Source organism: Perognathus longimembris, chromosome 6 (assembly GCF_023159225.1).
Source record: "Perognathus longimembris pacificus isolate PPM17 chromosome 6, ASM2315922v1, whole genome shotgun sequence".
Taxonomy (NCBI): domain Eukaryota; kingdom Metazoa; phylum Chordata; class Mammalia; order Rodentia; family Heteromyidae; genus Perognathus; species Perognathus longimembris.
The window spans coordinates 81,160,635-81,184,001 of record NC_063166.1 but is presented as its reverse complement, the minus strand read 5'-3'; the positions used below and the strand labels follow the sequence as shown (position 1 = coordinate 81,184,001).

At 44.1% G+C, this 23,367-nt stretch overlaps 1 protein-coding gene across 1 annotated transcript in view; it reads right to left on the bottom strand.

Annotated features, from left to right (window-relative positions):
- The window catches only part of Dok5 (docking protein 5), a 105,539-nt gene that overhangs the window by 7,426 nt on the left and 74,746 nt on the right, over positions 1 to 23,367 (bottom strand). Inside the window, exon 6 of the mRNA XM_048349643.1 lies at positions 15,413 to 15,548. Coding sequence (XP_048205600.1) covers positions 15,413 to 15,548 — 136 coding nt within the window. The remainder of the gene's footprint in view (positions 1 to 15,412; positions 15,549 to 23,367) is intronic.

The following is a 23,367-nucleotide window of genomic DNA, read 5'->3' as shown; positions in this document are numbered from 1 at the left end:
CTGCCTCCCCAACACACTTGTTTCATTTGAGACATTATGTCAGCAACATGTTCCAATGACCAGCTGTTCGATGAATTTTAATTTGCATATCCAATAGATTTCCAGATGACTCAAAACATCACTTCTAAATGTTGCTGCTGTATCAGAAAAATAGGTTAGTGAGTCATTTCATTTTTGCTCTTACGAAAGTCTTACATTATAGTGTAAGACTTGCTGGTGGTCAATAAGAAGAGTTAGTCTTCTATGATATGAGAGAACATCTTTACCCAGGCGCCCCAGGACAACCTGCCGCTGGGATGAGTTTAAATGCTACCTAGAGGCGATGTGTTATTCCCACATGTGGACTGCGACCCCAGACTTCAGATGCATGTGTGTCATAGCCTTCCGCTCCCCTCTCTGTCCCCTCCTCCCCCACCACACAGACATCTTCTGCTGTCACGAGCAAGCCTGGCTGTCCTCTTCTCATGCCCCTCTCCCCTCCAAACTCCCTCCCCTTGTGACAGATGCGGCCTCCTTCCTATCTGTTGCTTGAAAAACACAACAACACACAAAGCCAACCCCACCCAGACTACCTTGTGTCCTGTCTGTTCCATAAGACTTCCCATCAGTCCCACAGGACCCAAACCACCTGACTTTCAAAATACATCTAGAGGCCACCACGTTTCCTCACCACCTTGAGCACCATCCTGGCCCACAATCACAAGCTCACACTCTTGGTCCTACTTTCCTCACACTCTCCAATCTGTTTCTAGGGCAACCCTTTTAAAAGCAAAGCCAGCTTCGTCCCACCCAGTAACTTCCCAACTCATCCCCTGACCCCCCAAAATCCCACGCCTTCCTTGATGATGTCCTCAAGATCAGACAAGATGTGGCCATAGTTATATCCTGCACTCTCCTCGTTCTGCCTGCTCCAGTATCACCAGCCTCCTTCTACTTGAACATGCCAAGGTGTTCTGTTGCTCTGGTGCATAAGCCTCCTTTGGCTGGGAACAACTGGCCCTCGGCAACGTTTTGAGGGTCCCCCACCCCCCGCGCCCAACTGGGCTCAGTGTGAAAGACCCTGTCCTTTCTCCTGCTTCTACTTCCATCTCCTCAGCATTCACTAACTCTGCCAGATACTCACAGGTTCATTGCTGGCAGCTGACAGCCAATTGGCTCCGTCTCCCCCAAAACACAGGGAGTGAATGTCTCTGGGGATGGGGCTGACTGCTTCTTATTCTCTGCTGTGCTGAAAACAGGGCCCAAAGCAGGCACAGCACTGCCCCTCAACAATCTCTTCTGTGGTTGCCATTACCCATGATCAGCTATGGTCCAAATTACTACATAAAAAACTACAGACATAAACAATCCGTAAGCTTTAAATACCGTTGATTGCAGTATACTGCCCATTTTGTTTAATTTTTATTAGTTATTACTCTCTTGCTGTGACTAGTTGGTAAATGAAACTTTATTACAGAAATACAGGTATTAGAAAAATCATAATATAAATCAGGTTAGGTACTAGCCATGGATTCAGAGGTCCTAAAACATACCTTCCACCAGTAAGGGCACACTGTGATGCTCAGATCTGTAGAATGAATTCGAGTATCAATGGATTTCCCTTAGGTATATTCTGTAGGATACAAAAGAATCTGAAAATGTCTTCCCTGAGAATATGAAGTTGGGTGCCTGCCTACGACCAGAAAGCCTGGGAGTGAGGTTTAGTTGATAATGTGCATCCATCAGGGTATCTGCATTTGCTTTTTAATACAAATGTGGAAACTGAAATTAGTGCACCTGAAAATAAATCACAACTCCTTGGTCATTTGCACGCATCTCATCCACAAACTTAAAGAGAGTGGTAGACAAATCCTTGCCTATAGAGAAGAAATCCAACCCAGTGTGTGGTCACAGCCCGAACCTTCTAATCTCCTTCAAATGACACAGGAAAATGGAAAACACCGTTTTAAAAGAAGACTAAGAAGAGTTCTCAGAGACACCAAATGTAATTTCCAGCCTGTAAATGGACAGAAGTATTGCAAGTATGTCGTGAACAGGAAATGTGTTTGGAACTGAATCATAAAATGTTAGGCTTATTTCTACAAAATCTGGACCAAAGGGAGCAATAGTCGTTTACCGTGAGTTTGCTTTAAAAAGACTTTAAAAATCAAGCCTGTGTTTTGTGTCATATGCAATCTGTTCACTGCGCCTGACAAATAGTATTTGTGAGGTTTACCCAATGCCCTCCGCGTACTCCCCCAGGGCATCTCCTGGGGCTTGGCGTGGGGCATCATTTATTGAGAGGAATACATTTGCTGTATTCTTTGGGGCTCTTTCCACTTGAAGAAGTGGGTTTGTGTAATCAATACCGACTACTTAAAATGCTAATTGCTGTGCTAAGTGGTGGTAACCAGTTCCTCTGGAAGAGAGCTGCAGACCGTGCTGAACAAGCTTGGTAATCATTCTGGGGCAAGCACATGGTTTCTGGGAAGAAGCACATCACCCTTCAAAGGCTGGGCAGAGACCGCCATGCCAGCTCCATGGACATGCGCTCCTCCGCCTGCCAGACCACGCGAGCCCCCTACCTGTCCAAGGAAAAATGATTTCTTATAGGGATTTCATTTTCCAGTGAGAACATAACAATTTACAACCTGCCCTTGCTTCCTGAAATACACACAAAACACTGTAAACACATACGATGATACACCAGTCGATGTGGTTAGACAAACAGGAAATCGTGCCTGATCTGATCTTCTCCCGGCACGATTATGTGTGTATGTCCCGCCTGACAGTAAGTCTTAATGTGAGGTTTTGTCCCAATAAAAGAACTCAAAGAATGAAGTCTGCACTGCGGTCTTTCTAGCTCCCATTCTACTCTTCATCTCTTCTTGAGACAGTTAATTTTCTTGAGATCAGGCATTACTCCCCTCTTCAGGACCCAACACACAAATCCCCAGGCTCACCCAAGAGCACAGTTCTCAAAGTGTGTTCCCTGGACTGGGGGCGTCAGCTTCACCGGAACCCTTATTAGAAAGGCAGGTTCCTTTCCCTGCCACAGCTCACTGTGACAGTCAAGCTGTCTGTGGTTGCAGGAGGCTGACCGGTGAGAGACACAGCCAGGCTGAGACCCACGGTGCCTGTCTGCCCCTCTGCCTCCCCTGGCATGGATAGACACACCACAGGCCTCACACTCAGGCCGCGCCTCGCTCTGCTTGCCATCCCTGAGAGACTCCAAGGCGTGTTCCTTCCCCTCAGGCTGAGTGCAAGTCCAGAGCCGGGTGTTCCTGTCCTCACCCTCCATTTGCAAAAACAGACAGACAGACAGACAGACAGACAGATAAATGACAGACAGACAGACATTTGACAGACCAAACAGCAAATGGCTTTGATGGCCACACAGTCCTCATCACCAATGATTCCACTTTTCTGTTTCACTGTGAAAACCACAACAGGACATAAATGAATGAGAGTACAGTTGTGTTCCAATAAAACTTTATTAATATAGAAAAAAGGCACAGGGCAGATTTTGTCCCTAGGCCGTAATTTATAACACTTGGAATTTGAATAATTTTAATGACTTTATAATGACTTCCATTAGGTATTTACTACTACATGAGAAAAATCAACAGGTAGTTTTAAAACATGTGACAGAAGTCTAGTACTGTTGTTCAGTGGTAGGGCTTTTGCCTAGCAAGCACAGGCCCTGTGTTTAACCCTCAGCACTACACAATGCGTCCAAGGAAGGAGGGAGGGAGGGAGGGAGGGAGGGAGGGAGGGAGGGAGGGAGGGAGGGAGGGAGAGAGAAAAATAGATGATAGATAGACAGACACATAAATAGAGAGATACATACATACATACATACATAGATGCATAGATACATAGGTACACAGAAGTGAGTATTGCATAAAACAATTTATCTAAATGATCCATTGTGTGTATCTATGTAAGTTTGCACATGTCTTTGTATGTATGTCAACATGCATACATACATACACAGGTAAGTTTATCTCTGTAACATAGGATTACAGAGTAACACAGGAGAACACAGATGCATGAGTTTCTTAGTAAGGTTTGGGGTTTTCCAATAAAGATAAAAATGGTTAAGAGATGCATATAATGTAAATAACAGCATACTGAATAGAATATAGAATAAGTAATGAAAAGAAAATAATTTGATCATATAAAATAATATTTATTTAAATGAACTCTAGGAAAAGGAAACGAGGGTTTTTCTTTGTTGCTAATATTGTTTGCTTTCCTTTTTGCCTTGGTTACTCATTTATCTGTCGTTGGGATGGGAAGGGGAGACACAGAAATGGAGGGACAAAATATAAACAAATGCAGCAGTGGTACTAACTGGACACTGGGTCCAAAATAAACTACACAGCTTGTGGGTGGGGATAGGAGGGAAAAACTGGGAGAAAGCAAGGGAAAGCATGACATTGTACAAGGAGAAACGTATGCTTTGCCTGAGTTATGCAACTGTAACACCTCTGTACACCACCTTAATAAAAGCAATTTTAAAAAGAGAAAAAAGAAAATAAACAATACAAATCATTACATATATGACCATAATTTTGAGATGAACTTTTACATACATGTATTTTTGTACAAATACATTAACTAGGATTTAAGAACTGTTCCCTAAACCCAAGAATAGTTGTGAAAATTAAAACAGAGCATGCAGGCTCTCAGCAAAGGCCAGATGGAGCCTCTTGCTCCAGCTCCAATTATCCCTCCATGAGACTAAGCCTCCTCACTGGGTTTTCTGCTCGCACTCTCCCTTCCTACCACCTCCTGCATTTCCCACACACAGTCTGATCATTTCTATCCTCAGCAGTTTTGGGTTCATTCATTCACCCGCTGTATCCACTTAAAACTTTTGGGCATGCGCAGGCACGGAACAAAACACAATTCCTCTTTTCTCCAGAGTTTGCTGCATATGACAGAGAATCAGTCAAGTGCTCAGCTTTGGTCATGCCTGGGGTAGCCTCCACAATGGCACTGCTTGATCCATGGAGGAAGACCTAGCTGCTTTGGATTGAAGCTCTTCTCTAGAGCCTGACTGACATCCTCTCCACGCTTCCAGACCTAATGCCTCCTATGACTCCAGACATCCGGTAGGCACAGGAATGGGGGGATGACTGTATCCTTGATACATGAATTGCCTAAATAAATGAGTGGATCAATAATGGGAAAAAGAATCCTCTGTACACTGTCTTCCACTTAGCCATTTTAACTTCTCTTAGTTTAAGTCAACAAGAACAACTCAGGGCTGGAGGCATCGCTGAAGTGGTAAAATGCCTGCCTAGCAAGCTCAAAGCCCTGGGTGTAAACTCCAGTACCAAAAAAGGAAAGAGAGAGAGGGAAAAAACCTCAACAGCTCAGGCTGCTTCTGTGTTGAGCAGATAGCAGGCTCTATGCCAATGAATCATCCCACCTAGCAAGGTATGTAATAATATGATTTCTACTTTACAGAGGGGAAAACAAACACAAAAGGTGGTAAGGAAACTTATTCAAGGTGACCACAATAGGAAGTTGCTCAGCCAGGAGTAAGCCCCGACCTCAAATGCCAGCGCTTCCATTCCTAGGTAAACCCTGAGCATGTCTCAGCAAAAGTATTGAGGGCTTAATGAAGATTCTAAAAGATGGGCTCATATCTGTTCAGTTCACACCGATAACAGCACATGAATTTCATTTCCACAGCATAGAGAAAAGGCAACTGGCAGAAGGTCTAGGCAGTGCGGGGACTGAAATGTCCCTGCCAGCTGCGGAACTAGACACAAGCATTCCCATGTACTCTCATCCCAGGATCCTTCAAGTGGAAATGAACTACCTTCCAAACACATGCTCTTCCCTGACTGTCACAGAAATCTAGCCTCACCTGATGAGCCGCTGGGTCCTCATTCCAGCCCTGACAAGATGTATGACATCAACCACCCAAATTACTGTCTTTACCTTCCCCAGCTTCCTCTGACATTTGGAGCAAAAGTGATGGGTACTCCTGTCATCAGCATGCTATGAAGACATCATAGACTATTACTGAGCTGTCAAGAAATGGAGTGAGCCAAGCAGATGCTTGCTTCTTCAAATGTGGAAGTGGGGAAGGGAAGGCAGAGAGAGGAAGAGAGAAAGATGAGAAGAAAGGGAGAAAGGAAGGAAGAACAGAAGGGAGAGGGAGAGGGAGGAGCAGCCAAGGGAGAGTGAGGAGAGAAGAGGGAGAAAGATAGGGAGGGAAGGAGGATCAAAGGGAAGAAGGAAGGAAGGAAAGGAGGGAGGGAAGGAGGGAGGGAGGGAGGGAGGGAGGGAGGGAGGGAGGGAGGGAGGGAGGGAGGGAGGGGAGGTTGCTTTCTTGATGAAGACAAGAAATTCAAAGATGACAAGACTTGGTGAGTAGAAGTTGGCTGGAATAATGGCTCCACGTGGCTTGCAGCTCTGACCAGCAGACTGTTCATGAAAGCAACCATTTGGGGCCAAATTTTGAAATTCAGCATTTTTGCAATGTGCCAGATGCACTCCAATGGCATGGATGCGGGGAGCGGAAGTGATCTGTATCCACCTTCAGATCCATCTGAGTCCTCAGCCACATGCATAAAACAAAACTGTTGCCGCCTTTGCCTCTGGTAAGGTCCACCTCCTTATTCACGAAAGCCTCCCAGACGTGTATGCGGGACAGGGAATCAGGGATCTGGTTTTCCATGACCATTTAAAGCTAACTTTCTGGGGCTGGGGATATAGCCTAGTGGCAAGAGTGCCTGCCTCGGATACACGAGGCCCTAGGTTCGATTCCCCAGCACCACATATACAGAAAACGGCCAGAAGCGGCGCTGTGGCTCAAGTGGCAGAGTGCTAGCCTTGAGCGGGAAGAAGCCAGGGACAGTGCTCAGGCCCTGAGTCCAAGGCCCAGGACTGGCAAAAAAAAAAAAAAAAAGCTAACTTTCTTGAAATCTAAGCTTTGTTTGGGCATTGGGAAGCAACAGGAGTCGACATTTCTGGCTTTAGTCTGCTTTTTCTCTACAACCATTTATTGAATCCCATTCCATGGATCTTTAAGCCCTGTGCCATATCGAGTTAATAAACAGCACACGAGGCATCATTCCTGCCCACCAGAGGCATAGGGCCCACTGGAATAGCCACCTTTACAAAGGTCAGTTTCTAAAATTAATACACAAGGCAAAAATCCCAAGCAGTCGGATCGACCCTATCATGCTTCGCCTTGGCGGAAATAAGTGCATTTGTGACATGAGAGCAAAGGTGTGATTTGTGCCTTTTATGCTGTGCTCAGTCTGGGCCATTGATCCTTGGTAATCTGAACTCCTTGGCCCTGGTCTGGCCACTGGAGACAATGACCAATGCTCCTCTGCTGCCTGAACTGGAGCCAATAGATAACACTTCACCTCAGCCTTCATAGTTATGCATATACAGAAGGACTTACATTTCCTGCTCATACCTGGACAGAAACCTTTTAAGAAGCCAATTTCCTGTTCTGTAGAAACCACCAACTGAATCACCCATAATACTGAAATCTTGACTTTGCGATACCATCTGAGCACCAACTCTGAGGGCCCTGCCCATGTGTTATTCTGGTTGTCAATTGCTGTTGTGGCTGACACATTTTCAGACAAAGAATGTGCCCAGTAGGGCAACTTCAATCCAGAATTCCCTATGGTGCCTGTGGTATATCTAAAATGACTGGGTCCAGAAAAACCTTGACCTCTGATTTAACTGACAGGTCCCTGAGATGATTACTTCTGCCTTTAATAACTTTTTTTGGGGGGGAGGGGGGACAAATTCATCAGAGTCAAAGAGGTATGTGAAACAAACATATTTGAATTGAATGGTTAAGAACCAGGATTTAGAGCTGGGTGAGATTAGAGACTATCAGCCAGCAAAAGAAAGGAAGAGGGAAATGGAGGAAGGGAGGGAGGGAGGGAGGGAGCGAGGGAAGAGGTTGAGGTAAAAGGATCTGGAAGATGGAGGATCATGAGTGCAAGGCCAGCCTAAGTTACATAACAAGACTTCCTATCTCTAAAAACAAATAAACAGTAAATAAATAAAGCACTTTACCGCACACGGCAGATTCTTCTTCTTTTTTCTTTTTTAATGCCAGTCCTGGGGCTTGAACTCAGGGCCTGAGCACTGTCCCTGAACTTCTTTTGCTCAAGGCTAGCACTCTGCCACTTGAGCCACAGCTCTACTTCTGGCTTTTTCTGTGTATGTGGTGCTGAGAAATCAAACCCAGGACTTCATGCATGCTAGGCAAGCACTCTACCACTAAGCCACATTCCTAGCCTGGCAAGTTCTTTTTTGTTGTTATTGTTACAAGAGACAGAAAAGGAAGTGCTCAGAAATGGAGGTTAGTTTTTTTTTTTTCTTTTTAATGTTTTCCAAATAGAAAGGAAATTTAAGGAAGGCCCCAGTTTTTGCCTGTAATTACCCTGTCTACTTGTAAACTTGGCTAACTCTGTGTATCTCTTTGTAACTTAATTTAGTTAAGATTTAAACGGAGAGTTGTGAGTAGGCCATTGTGCATCGAGTGCCCACTGAGCCTGTGACTATTCACTTCAAATCTAGGCTCATCACTTCTTATGCGTGCGTCCATACTGCAGACTCCTTAGACCCCCGGATGGCATGAGCGTGCCCAAATCAACCATCCACATTCAAGATGGACGGTCAGTGTGGGGCTAGAGCTTGGCTAGCACCTCCCACAGCAGGGTCTCCAAACATCTGGGATCTCAGCAGACACTGCACCAGCAGCAGCAGCAGCAGCTGTGTACAGATAATACTTCGTCACACTGAAGCTCAGCTCAGGCACAGCCTCTTCCAAAAATCGCTATGGACCTAGGACATGCTGCGGAGCCCCACCTAGTTCCTTCTCAACCTTTTTATATCTGACCACACATGGTTTCAAAATCATTATTTTTGTCATACATGTTTCCCATTCCCCCGCCCCCATGGCCTGCCTCATGGCAGACATTCAGCTGCTCTTTCCATTTCTACAAATGTAATTATGTCGCCATGGCTTCTTAAAAGTGATGAAGGAGGGAGATACTAAGTGATATGTAAAAAAAAGAAAATCACAGATGCTCCAACCAGCCTTTTCCCCCCCCAAAGTAGCCAACATTAGCATGCAAATTGATGTCTTGTAGAAAGAAATTCACTTTCGGGGCTGCTCAAGACCTGTGCAAATGGGTCCGATGCTGCCCAGCCTCGTCTGTGAGTGCCTATTTCACCCACCTGGGCTGCTGGTCTTCTATTCATCACCACTTAGGGTGTCCCTCTACTTATAATCTCCTCCCAGAATCCCTGTCACATTGTGCATCCCGGATAATCCCCTTCCGGGGGAGACTGAACCCCTTTCTCGTTATTTTTGCTGTCATAAGCAATAAGCATAGGAACCTCATTTGGGTTGGGCATTTCTTGAACACCCACATCCTACCATAGGAAGGGAGCAGTACAGATATGTTTTCAAAATGAAAGATGCACATCAGTGCACACGTCATTCTCACTTTCAGTAGTCATTCACATAAATCCCTAGAAATATTACTGCTGGGCAAAAAAATAAATAAATAAAGATGTACAAATGGAATTTTGATAAATAAGAGCAAAGGTTCTCCAAGGAGACCATAGCAAACGGAGCCCACAGAACTCCATTTCTGTGCACTCAGAGGCCTATAAATCTGAGCTCCTTACTTAAATTTTAAGTGCCTTTAAAGATACAAAAGATTATGTTTTCTTGTATGCTCTCCATGGGGCCTGCCATGTGGATTTTCAAATAATGTGAGTATTCTATACAATTTTTTTCAACAAATAATATGCCAGGGAATAAATAGGTTTTAATTCAGGAAGGGGAAAAAAAAAGACTTGTAATATCTTTAAGAGATATATTAATGTTAACTCGATTAACTGAAGTCTGCAAATAGAAGATATGGAAAGTGACGGGGGGGGGGGGAGGAGGGACTGTAGAGGGACAGTTGGGAAAGAGAGGCTGTCAGAGGTGTTTGCACACAGAAAACTCACAGAGTGTACTGCCTTGTCTGAAATGGTAATCACATTACATTGATGACTTCTTTGGTTGCCTCTATAGTGTTTTTGTTTAATATATAGCTTATCATTTTTTAAATGAAGCCAAGTGAAAGCGTTTCTTGTTTCAAGAAGGACATAAGAAGTTCACCTAAACTCTAGAAATTCGTTGACAAACTTCACTGGTGAACCTCAGTTTCAGAGTAAATCCATTTAAAGAGCGTGTAAAAAGAGGTGAAGGGACAGTTCATATTTTTTTACTCTTAAGCCTGTGTGTAATCAGGAGCCCACAGTGCCAGGGAGAAGTAACCTTGGGTGTGGATGTCACCCCCAATTGAGCCCACATGGTAGCCCCCAAAAAACCTGCCAAATTGCAAGCATTCTCCGCCCTGCGGCTCGCTCCTTGAAGGAAATTCTAAAAATGACAGGCCTCGTTGTGGAATGAGGAACATCCCACGCTCTGCCACTCCTTGTTCCAAAATTAGACTTTGTCACAGACACTGATCTCAATGGTGGCAAAAAATAGCTAAACTGCTCCAGGGAGGACCTGTGCTGTCTCCAGGAGCTGCAGCTTCTCCTGCAAGACAGCCAGCAGCTGGAGAGCAAACAAGCTCTCACAACCATCTTCCACTCCGTTCAGCAGTACATCCTTCTCCTCCTCCTCCTCCTCCAGGCATACCCCCAATGGATAGACCTCTGTGCATAGCAAGCCAGGATACACGTTGAATTTGAAAAGCGGGAAGGTAGAGAAGGAATTTTAAGACAGAAAAGCATTGGCACCAAGACTACTCAAAGAAAATAGGTTTCTTTATTTTTGCTTTTTGTTGCTGTGGTGTGTTTTTTTCTTTTAAGATAGAACTTGATATGTATTTTTCTGAAATCTCCTACTTAGTGGGAAGAGAGCTTTCATGTCCCTCAAGGGAGTGAGGCAATTGTCCCAGAGAAAGGGATTAGGAAGAGCAAAAAGCACCCTGAATTTATGACTGCAGTAACCACTAGCTCTGCAGCAACTACGGGCTGTGATCTTAGAAGGCAATTGGTTTCCAGGGTTTTTCCAGGGTTGAGTTGCCACCTCTGTGTTTTGGCTCATGGGGCATTGTCTACCTTCAAAGCCAACAGCAGAACATCTTGAAGTCACTCACTAGCTTCTGCCCCCATCACTACCTGGGCTCTGTCTGGCTCTCACACAACTGTGTCTCATTTGCCAGTTACAGCAGCTTTTATACATACATACATACATACATACATACATACATACATACATATATATATAAATATATGGCACCTATCAGTATTATTAGTATCATAATTACTATATTATTATCGATATTACAATCCAGCATATGTCTTAAAGATCCTTAACTTGATCACATCTAAGTCCCCCTTACCATGTAAGGTGATATTCCCTGGTTCCAGGGACACATACATGAACATCTTTGTGAAACCAGTATTCTGCTAACTACAGACTCATCTTCATGAGCTTTGGGGTTCTGTGTCTCAGGGACGATCCTGTGGCTTTGTGCTAGGACAGGACATCTGGCTGACATGGGTCTCATGGTGCAGTCTATCTCTGCAGGCTTGAAAGCCATACCTCAGTGACAATGATGAGTGAGTGAGGACTTCCTGATGATAAAGCTAAGGACACAGGTGAGCTTTTCCACTCTCCTCCAAGTATAACCTTCTCCTCCCTCTCTCCACCACTTCTCTCCCTCAACTATGCACCCATTCATCCAACCATCAACTTATCCACAGTGTGATGGCCATTACCAGGAGACAATACAGCCATATCCATGGGTAGATCTACTCTGTATTAGAGAAAATTCCACAAACAATCCCAAAGAGACAGGCCAGCAAGGTTATTTCCATCCATTCCATTTTATCATGGTGTCTCTTTTCTCCCTAATCGGACACTGATGAAGTGCCCGTGGGCTAAGCTTTGCACAGAGCCCGGTTAACTTTCTTTTTTTTTTGGCCAGTCCTGGGCCTTGGACTCAGGGCCTGAGCACTGTCCCTGGCTTCTTCCCGCTCAAGGCTAGCACTCTGCCACTTGAGCCACAGCGCCGCTTCTGGCCGTTTTCTGCATATGTGGTGCTGGGGAATCGAACCTAGGGCCTCGTGTATCCGAGGCAGGCACTCTTGCCACTAGGCTATATCCCCAGCCCATCGGTTAACTTTCTTGAGAGTCAGATCTCACTTATTGCACATACAGCAGGGTGTTCTCCGCTTAAAGGCACATTTATTTTATAGAACTCGTGAAGCATACAGCAAATTAAGAGCAAATGACATTATTTTCTAGTTAAATTTGCAAAGGGATGATCGGAATGAATTACTCAGTCTTGATTAATTTTTAGTGGATATAATGAGTAGGTTGAAAACGGAAAAACATGTGCATGCAAAACCTGCCTTTCAAGCATCAATTTATGCTAACTAGGGCCTTATAAATAAGGTAATCTTACAAAAACTTCTTGAGGAGCTTAAAAGCATTTAATGGGCTGGCTATGTAAGTCTAATGCAATGTTGTGTTTCTCTGTAAATTTTAAATGACTTGCATTCTACTTCATGGCGTTCTCCTTCTCCTCTCCACTTCCCCCTCCCCACATCTACCATCCATCCATTCACTCAACCTTCCACTAATTTACCTATCTGCATTGCAACGTGCAACACTGATCCTCTAAAACTATCAAATAGAATTGTGCTATACTTTCTCAATCCTGACTTCAAGAAGAGGGAAAGGCAGGATGAGAGAGAATGTCAGAGAAGGCAGTACACTATATGTGCACAGATGGCATAATAAATCCCCTTGTACAATTAAAGTATGCCAATAAAGTCTCAATAAAAAAGGAAACAGAATAAATGAATGTAAAAGAGAGTGGGAAAGAGGGGCTAGAAAGAAAAAAGATGGAAAGAAGGAAGGAGGGAGGGGGGACAGGAGAGAAAGAGGAAGGTAGGGAAGGAGACAGAGGGAGGGATGGAAGGAGGGAGGGAGGGAGGGAGGGAGGGAGGGAGGGAGGGAGGGAGGGAGGGAGGGAGGGAAAATGGATGTGGTTGTTCCTAGAAATCATCAAAACATTACTATGATCAATCCAGATCAACTTATTTGCTCAGCTACTGATGCCAATAGTGATGAAGCCTTAGCTATTACTAATAGTAAGAATAACAGCTATCTTACACATAAACTTATTACATGATATGGAAAGTATCGTAAGCATACCTCACTGAGGACTATGGGAAAACTCTAAGACGAATACTATTTATTAACATTCTCACTTTTACAAAGAAGAAAAATGGAGCTTGGGGAAATGGAGACCTTTATCCTTCTCCACAGGGTTGGAATCATCCAGTGTTAGTGCTGGAACGAGTTCTGCTCCATGGGAGGGATTCTAAGTGCATCACTGGCCATATTGACCTAGATCCCTACATTACCCATGTCGCCATTGCCAGTGTTGGCCATAATCATCAAGCTTTCCCCCAAACAGACAACAGCAGAGCAGAGGGAGAGAGATGGTAAGAAATTGATTTGCATAATTACGAGAACAGAGGAATCCTGAGATCTGCAGTCTGAAAATCTGAGATCTAGAAGAGATGACAGAGGAAGTTCAAGTACAAGTTGGGTGGTGGTATTTCTCTCACTCAAGACCATGGAGCAAACAGAGCTAATGCTCTCTCAGGTTATTACCTTTGGTTCTACCCAAGCCTCCAAACTGATCACACAAAACTCCCTTGGATTGTTATGGAGGGCAATGTGCTTGATTCAGGTGAGGAGTGTCAATATTACTCATCAAGAATCATCCTGAGGGGCTGGGGATATAGCCTAGTGGCAAGAGTGCCTGCCTCGGATACACGAGGCCCTAGGTTCGATTCCCCAGCACCACATATACAGAAAACGGCCAGAAGCGGCGCTGTGGCTCAAGTGGCAGAGTGCTAGCCTTGAGCGGGAAGAAGCCAGGGACAGTGCTCAGGCCCTGAGTCCAAGGCCCAGGACTGGCCAAAAAAAAAAAAGAATCATCCTGAAGCTCACCCAGAGTCACTTGCTGCCAAATATCCAGTACTGCGTGTCCCACGCATGTTGGGTCCCCCACTTCACCCACATGAGGCCTCGCAGTATGGAAACTGGGAGTATATGGTCCTCTCCAACGGCAGCCTCTGGCCTTGCAGCCAAATCTGGCCTGCTGCCTGTTTTGGTGTCATCCATAATAAGAACAAATGTCTTGGTTGTTTTTTAAATACATATTTTCAAATGGTTGCGGGGGAGGGGGAAAATCAAAGGAACAATATTTTTAAGTGTGCAAGTGGTATGTTTTTAATTATAGTCTTTCCCATTTCATTAAATCTTTTTACTTCTGTGTTATAATAGCAGGAATTAAGGAGTTGCGATAATCCTTATGAGCCCACCAACACTGTAATATTTGCAAGTTTTTTTTTGGTTGTTTTTTTTTATAACTGTTGTCCTAAAACCCTAGCTTGCAGTGTGACAGGTCCCTAGAGAAAAACCAGAGTCAGCCCTGGGACAGTCACATCCTTGATATGCTTTGTCCCCTTGTTATGCCTTTAAATCTTATTAGTCTATAGGCGTAAATCATAAATATTCAAACTACCCCTAACCTTGCTACACCAAACTAGCTCATTTTGATTTTTAGCTCTTCCCAGGTATTTACCACTACATAGGCATGTGATTGTGTTTATTTTTCTGCTATGAAGTTATTTACAATTCCTTGAGTTTACTTTCCTTCAAATGAGAGATTGTGAATCATAACATTTTGTCTGATCCATAGTCTCAAGAACGAATACAGGGGAAAGTAGAAGTATGCTCTGAAGAAAGTAGAAATGCGCTCAGGACGATGTTCTGAAGACATATTTCTCTCACACACTATCTGTGGCACACTAAAGCATCATCAACCCAATGGGGATGTCAGTGCGTCAGGTTCTCATTGGCCCCAGACCTGTGGCTGTTTGAAATGCAGGTAGTTCATGCCCAACTGTTTCCAACTAGACAGTATTCTACATGGACAGAGAACCCCCCACCCCATGAGCTTTTCTCTTCAGTTTCCCTCAGCCTTTCCATCATTTTTACTTTCTCTCAATGCCTCTGTTGGCATTGGAAATAACTTCTGCCATAGGTAATAATGCGTGCAATTCTGTCTGTAGGTGTTGATGTACATCCAAGTGGATTTTAAGGTAGATACCCACATGCAATAATCACAAAGAAGACAAATACACCATCAAGGATGTGTAGTTATGGTCGTATCAACTGGCCACTTCAGACTGCATTTATCCCCATAGTATACACCCTGCCGAGTATAGAAGGAAACCATCTGCTCAGATCAAACTGGCCAGATTGTTTGGCACCAAAATTACCCAAGTACACTCCTCAAGTAGACACTGAGTGGGAAGGAAGAAATTCCACACGTACCATTGAGTTTTTCACGCTCTGCAGCAAGCGCTCGTGCTGCTCTGCAATGGCCAGGGCAGCCGAGTGAACCTTCTGGTAGATGGCCTCACCGTCTCTCGTTTGAAAGATAAACAGCCCTTCGCCAGTCTCACACATCCTGGAAAGACAAAGAAGCCACTGAAAATCCAGCTTCCAGATGTTCCAAGAGCTAAGATCCCAGGCCCATTTCTCTATGCAATTAGACTTCTTGCTTACATTTACCAAACAGAGTTAACAAGGACCAACATGTTCCAAGTGTCCAGTTAATGAACAGAACCACAGGCAGGGAACCAATATACCGGGCTAATGTGTAAGGCAAGTTTTTTTCATTTTTTAATGAAAAGCCAAGGATTCCTGACAGAGTACTTTCTCAAATCAGTGTAATCCACTCACTTCACCTTTCATTCATTCCCAGGGAGGAAACCTGAGCCCCCAGGTTTTTTATTCCTTCTGCTCCCAACCCCAGAACAGCTTCTCAACAGAAACCACCCTGGGCAGCTTCAACCTGGAAGGACGATCTCTCTCTTCAATTCTGTTCTAACTTGCCTTACACCAACAATAGCTTTTAGGATTCTACTTCTGAACTATCTGCGAAAACTGTCACCCAAGTTTTCTACTCACAGCAACGAGTCAATGAAACTAACCTACCTTATTTTCTCCTAGTGAGCATGAATGTGTTGAATTATGTGTGAAAAACAAGACTCTTCAGCAGAGCTGCATGGTTTTGGTCACTGATGTCCAACATTAAGAAGAGGATCATGTCCACATCATGAATAAAACCAGAGGACCCAAACGAATTATGGAAAAACTATAGTATGGAGACTAGCAAAATCCTCATCTAGGGCTACTGTGGATTTATCTACTCCAGTATTATATGCAATTCATGCAATAAAACAAAAAAAAGGGTTGTCCCTATCTTTTCACAATACCAGAATCATACAGCAATTTCCCACATAGACGGCAGGGCCTAGGAGTGATCAAAATTACCTCAGCTTGAGTTTCATTAGTAGGAGAAGATGGGAAAAAAGGAAAAGGAAAACATAGCTCTTTCAGTACGTTAATATAAAGAATTTGCTCATGAAACTGATCATGGGGTTTTAATGATTAAGTCCTTCTAATCCAATGAAGGATTTAACCTAAAATGCAAGGCAGTAGTCAATACCTCTATGAAGATAGTCTACAGGAAATACTTCAACCTCTGTGGCCACCTCTTTTGCCTACATATCACACCATACAAGCCTGAACACCCTGTCAAATATGAACACATGAATTCATTAACAGGAGGAATTAACCTCACTGATTCTTTAAGAAAGGAAAGCAGGAAGCTATTTCTTCTAGGGAAGAAGCCACTGTTTATTTTCCTACTTAAATGGCAAGCTTTGGCTAGGAAGGCTGAAGGCATTTGTGACTGTAAACACGTGTAGGACAATGGATTCGTATGAACTTTGCAGTTGCATTTCTCAAGCCTGGAAATCCAGTGGTCTTTAAAGGTTTCCTGGGCTGGGTGTGTGTCTACTTATTTGTGGATCTATCATCACCCTGTAAAAATGCAGATGTTTTCTTTTCTATCCTTTTTTAACCCTGGTAGTAGAATGCTTAGTCTGTATTATAACCCAATCACTGACAAGACCTACTCCTTGAAAACCATTCTTTTATCCAGTTTCCACTTTTGATTAAAAAAAATGAATCCACACCCTTTCTTCAAGGATATTTACATTCCTAAAATATTGTGATCAAAAACAAAGGAAGTGAAAACAAGTACACTGTCAACTATGCTTGCTATGCCTGAAGGCCTTGAAAATGCATACACACACAAACACATACACACACATATATTCATACAATCATATATACGTATGGGTATACACACACACATACAAATACACGCTCTTGTAAACACATGCACACAAATATACAGACACATAAGCATACACATAACACACACAAATTCACACACACACACACACACACACACACACACACACACACTTACAGAAAGAACCAAGAATCACATCCTCAAACTCCACCAGAGCTCAGTCAGTGGAAGTGACTGGATAGAACTGCTCTGCTCAGACTGTCAGCATCACAGAGCAGAGGAGTGGGGTTAACAGCAAACACAGGTCTTGTTCAAAGACCACAGCCAGCACACAGCCATGGTAAGAGAGATATCTGTAGGAGAGCCAGATTCAGATTTTTTAAAAGACTGAAATCCTTTACTTTTATGTTATTACTGGGATTTGAACTTAGGACCTCGAGCTTACTAGACTGCCCAGTGCTCTAGTGCTTGAGTCCCACCTCCAGTCCCGTATGTGCTGGCTACTTTTGAGGTTGTATCTTGCAAACTTTCTGCCCTGCTGGCCTCAAACCATGATCTTCCAACTCTCAGCCTCCCAAGTAGTAAAAATGAGAGGTGGGAGTCGAGGGTACTCATCTATGTCACCTAAATTCTGAATACCAGCAACTCTACTCCAATGGCTTGGTCAACCAGATCTGACCAGGAGGCTCCCAGAGTGTTCTAAAGAGACAAAATGCATTAAGAGCTCTGAAACTGGACAGCAAGTAGGCCTTTTGTTTGTTGGTTGGGCAGCTGGGCAGCATGACCTAGGAAGATGCAAAGTGAGCAAATCCTGACCTTCCCATGAAGTTCCTGAAGGCCCCTTCTGGACTCATCCCACAGCTCTTCCAACCTTGTCATCCGCCTGGTTCACCTATGTGGAACTGTTTGATAACAGCTTCACAACACCTTACAATGCTACGATGGGCCCTCATCAAAACAGTAATGGGCTAATGGCCCAAGGAAGTAAGAAGAAAATGGGAATAAAAAGGAAAGTGGAAAAAAAAAAAAAGCTAATGGTCTTATATAACCTAACGTAGCAATGTCTGCTTCTCCTCTCTCCAGAAAACACAACACAGAATAATGACACTCACTCTAAGGGAAAAAGAGCAAAGCCACATGCTTGATTTCTTAGGGACCATTTCCTTCTTTCTCTGTACTTATTTGCTTTCTACTCTTACCAGAGATCTTAGCTGGACAGTTGCTTTCTTAGTCACTGGTAAATGAGAAAAGATGGACATCTGTATAAGATCTCCCAGAACATTATAATTTTTGCCCACAGCTCTAATCGAAAGGATCAAAATATTGCAAAGAAATGAGTCAATTGCTACAAGGGCCACATGAAATGCGATGCTTTTGTTGCCTGGAATCATCCCACATTTGGGGACACAAATAGAGGAGGTAACAAGATCACCCCAACCTCCTGGGTTTGTGTTGGGATTTGCACTTAGTGTGATTTGCACTTAGTGAGTATTCTGGCATCCAGTGAGCATGTAATGGAGGCATGTGGTCCTTGTCATTGCTCCAACCTCTTAAAAGTATGGAGGCCAAAGAGGAAAACGTCGGGAAGGAAGTCTAACTCCAGCTTGTCGGGAAGGAGAGGTGGGTGATCACATCCCAGAACAAGGGCCTGGAAGCAAGGACGGTGACAAAGATAGATGGAATGGAATAGGTGTGTGGGGCTGGGGAAAGAATGAGCTCCAAGCCAGAGCTTGCCTCTGGGCATTCCACACACATCACTGGAGTCAGAAGTGAGGACATCTTGGAGAATGTTCTCTCTAATTCCACAGTTATCCAGCTGCTGCACCCCCCCCCCACCATGGGTATTTAAGACAGCAAACCAACTCCCATACCACTGTCTTCCCGCCACCCCCCCAAACCCCCAATCATGGCATCCCTGCTTATTCTTCACTTCAACTCTCCCTCCCCTTCGCCACATTCGTTCAGCCCCCTGGCTCCATTTAAGCACTTCCACCTCAGCACCTTTTCTATCCTCTTTCAGGATACAATGCTTTTCCCTCCAGATCTAACAAGGTTCATCACCTCACTTCTCATAATCAATGTCAACATCACCAAATCAGGAAAGCCAGTCTCTCTGATGTCTTGCTTTTTAAACCAAACCCTTTCTCCAGTACTGGCTATTGCTTCCCCTACCTTCAGGTTTTTCACGAAGGGACTGAGTCTATCATGCTTTTTTCAAATGCTGATCCCTGTCTCTAGCCTTTCTCCTTCATTAAGTATCATAAAAAGACAGAGAAGTTCATATGTGACATCCACTGTTCTACCTGTGGAGCTGAGAAACAACCACACCAGACAAGCGGGGTAGCTCAGGTCACCTTGTCTTTCAGGAGTTCTGTGGTATCGATGCATACAGAAGGATCGCATATACCACAAGACCGCCACCTCCAGTGGGATGGTGGTGAGGCGGGCCGGGCTGAATGGTGCCCAACTATGTCTCAAAGGCCCGAAGGTGCTCCTTTCCTTAAGGATTTCCCACACATATATCCCACTTCTGAGGTAGAGAGACCCTCACTAAGCTGCTGACCAGGGTGTCCTTGTTCTGCTTGTCTCCAAGTCCCTCACCCAGCCCGGAGACTGGCACAGAGCTGGCATGCAGTGATGAAGCATTGATTGAGAGGGCACTGAAGAAGCCAGTTACTCTGTGCAGCAGAAAAGGGAACACTCCCTTCTGATTTCATGCATGCCTCCACAACGGAAATAGTATTAGGAGTGAATCGCTCATAACTGTAGAGATAAACACTAATGAGGAACAAAGGGCCATATTGTTATAAGGCGAATTATCCGAGAAGCCACCGACTGAAGGATGGGATCTTGGAGTCTGTATTAGCATTAGCAGTCTGCAGGCAGCCAGTTGTTACAAAGGCCTGCAGCCCACAAGTACACTTAACACTGTCAGGAAACAGGCCAGAGAGGGAAAAAAGAACAAAAGAACACAGCAATAAACAAATTCAACTCCAATGGAGAGCTAAAGTGGGATGCCATAGTAACCGGAGACAGGACACAGAACGCGAACCTGGAAATATGTGGCATGGTGTCTGAGCTGGCCTGACCCAAAATAGCATCAGGTCAGGGGACAGAGTCACAGGAAGCTCCCAGTCCCAAGCACTTGACTGACAGGTTCAGTAACCTATAGGCCAAGTGCCCATCCCTGTCTCCCAATGGAGGGGGGAAGGGCAGTGTATGAAACTGTATCACTACCACCAACATCAAAGGAAAAATTCCTCTACAGAGATCATTAATTTGTTTCTGACCTTTTATTCATAATGAGTATATCCATCTGTAATAATTCAGAAATAGAAGGCTACAAGTAGCTAGGAACCAAGAAAGCAAATAGTGAACGTTCTAAAGACATCAGTACGACGGTGTCAGTTAGAGGAGAAACCTTTTTCCCTCTCCAAGAAGTTATCACTAGTTGGTTCACTATCAGGAAAAAATGATCCAAGAAAGCTACGATTTCTTCTCCAAGGGTCTTCAGATGCTTTTATGTCCCAAAAGGCAAACTTTAAAAACTAATTCTTGCCCTCCATTAAGGAAAACTCTTTGTATAAGCATTGGAATTTTCACATATTCTTGGCATAGCTTAAAGTTTCCCTTAAAATGGTGTCTAAAAGCACCAGAGAGACTCCCCGACTGATAAAGAAAGGCACTCAGGTGTTGGAATTATTTAGCCAGTTCTGCCAAATGTCACCTGAGCTTCTCTCATTCCAGCAGGTGCAAAACCCAGGGTATTAATTTAAATCAGTCAAGAGGTAAGATGAAGGCTGACACTGAATCATGCTAACACACAGCCAGCTGCAAAATGAACAAGGAAATTCACTGGACACCTGCCACCCTTCTTCAAACAGTAGCATTTGGGGACCAGTCTGTGGGGGTGTAGCCTCAGTTAAAGCTTTCTGTTTGTTGGATCTTCCCACAGAAAATCCGAGACCCTGACAAGGGAGGTCTGCTTAAGTGTGGTTTCAGAACCTTGACGTGGAAGGAACAAACAAAAGGCTGAAAACGTTTTAAACATAAAAAGCAACGTTGACTGTATTCCTAGCTACTGAGGAGGCTGAGATCTGAGGACTGTGGTTCAAAGCTGGCCCAGGTAGGAAAGTCTCTATGAGACTCTTATCTCCAACTAACCACCCAAACACTGGAAACAGTGCTGTGGGTTGTATGGCAGAGTACTAGCCTTAAGCACAAAGAGGCATCTAGGCCCTGCTGAGTTCAAGCCGCAACTGAAAAAAAAAAAAAAAAAGGGCAACATGTTTAATGGCCTTCAGAAGATTCTAGTGGTTCTTTAGCTCCAGGAGCAATTAATTGTGCAACTGCACTTGGCCACAAACATTAGAAATCAACCCTGAATTTCTTTAGCGAAAAAAGTAGTAATATAATCAAATTTGCTCATTCTGAGGAGAGACAAGAGAAATGGTGTTAAGACCATCTACCAGCAGAGATAGGCCCTTCTGGCTTTATGTGCTTATACTCCACTAAGAAAAAAAAAAAAACAAAGAGGAGAGCCGTCCAATTAAACTCAGACAAAGAATATCTGTATTCTAGTGCACAGCTTGGAAGACATGTTCAAATCACAGAGAGATCTGCAAGTCTGGGGCTTACTGATGATGACCTTTTTTGTACATATTGAGGCAGCTTCTATAAGGGGTTATGTAATTCTGATAAGGTCAGAATTATTCATGGCTTCAGGAAGCAATGGGTATGTCGGCATGAGCTCTCCTTATTAGATCTGCAGATATTAATTAATCACAAGGCTGACCTCCAGTAGAAGGTATCCTTCTAAGAACTCTATAGCCAGCATTTGAGCCAGGTAGGGTGATGGATGTTTATAATCCCTGGAGTTCAAAGGCACTCTGGAGCCAAGTAGCAGACCCTGCTTCAGAATTTTAATTACTTAATTAGAAAGTTGAAAAGGGCAATCTATGGAGGTGAAGGAGAATCACAGCTCCGCCATTTAATAAGTGGAATTTAACAGCGGAATTGCAGCCGGGCCACGGTGCCTCATGACATAATCCGAGCAGCTCAGGAAGAAGAGCTGGATGGGGAGAATCACAGCTGCAGGGCAGTCTGAGAAGAAAGACCACAGGGCCCTATCTCAACCAATGAAAATATCCTGAGCATGGGTGTACTCCTGTCATCCCAGATGCATGGAAAAGTCCCAACAGGAGGATCAGACTCCAAGCCAGTCCAGACACAACCATGAGATGCTGTCAGAAAACTGACCAAAGCAAAAAAGGTCTGGCCATGGCTCAAGTTGTAGTGAACCTGCCTAGCAAGTGCAAGGCTTTGAGTTCAAATCCCAATACTGAAAAAAAAAAATAGGCTTGGCAATTATAGTAAACAATACTGTCTGTTTTTACTCGCTTTACGCAAGTCAATGCCTGGCTAGCTTTTGTAAACCTCAAATACATTCCTCTTCTAATAGAAATAATGCCTACGCTAGCCCCTGGGATAATCCCCCTGTTGTATTTGTAGCCTGTGGACTTTGGGCAAAGTATGCAGTACAGTGATCAAATGTCATACTGAGTAGAGTAGTATTTCTCCACTCTTCAATCTTCTGTTGCCTGATAGTGTGGGGAGATTCCAAAGGTCCTGGAAGTCACTGTATGGATCCAGAATGAAGACATCATCCACGAACTAGAACTCACAAATGGAACCTAGAGCCATCAAGGGGACGCTGGATCAAGCCAAGCCAGAAGCCACCCATCTTCTCCCGTCTAGACTCTGAGTCAGGCCAGCCAATGAGTTTCTTTCCTGTAACAGTTTGGCCTGGGCCTACTACCCATGGGATGCTATTCACACATGCCTTTACTCTCCATATCAATCCTGGGGATAAATAATACACTGGTGCCACTTTACAGGTGTGAAGCTCCCATAGCTGGTATGGGGCAGAATTGTACTTCTATTTCAGAGTTCAATTCCCAGTCTTATTTCACATGCACCACTCTTGATGTTGCTGGGGCTACTGACCAAGAATCAGCTAAATGTGAACAGATCTTTGCTCAAGTTTTGGGGAAGATGAGTCCCTGTGTCCTATAGGAGCACAGTTTTCAAGTTTGGCAGATGCGTGTGTTCACATATGTGT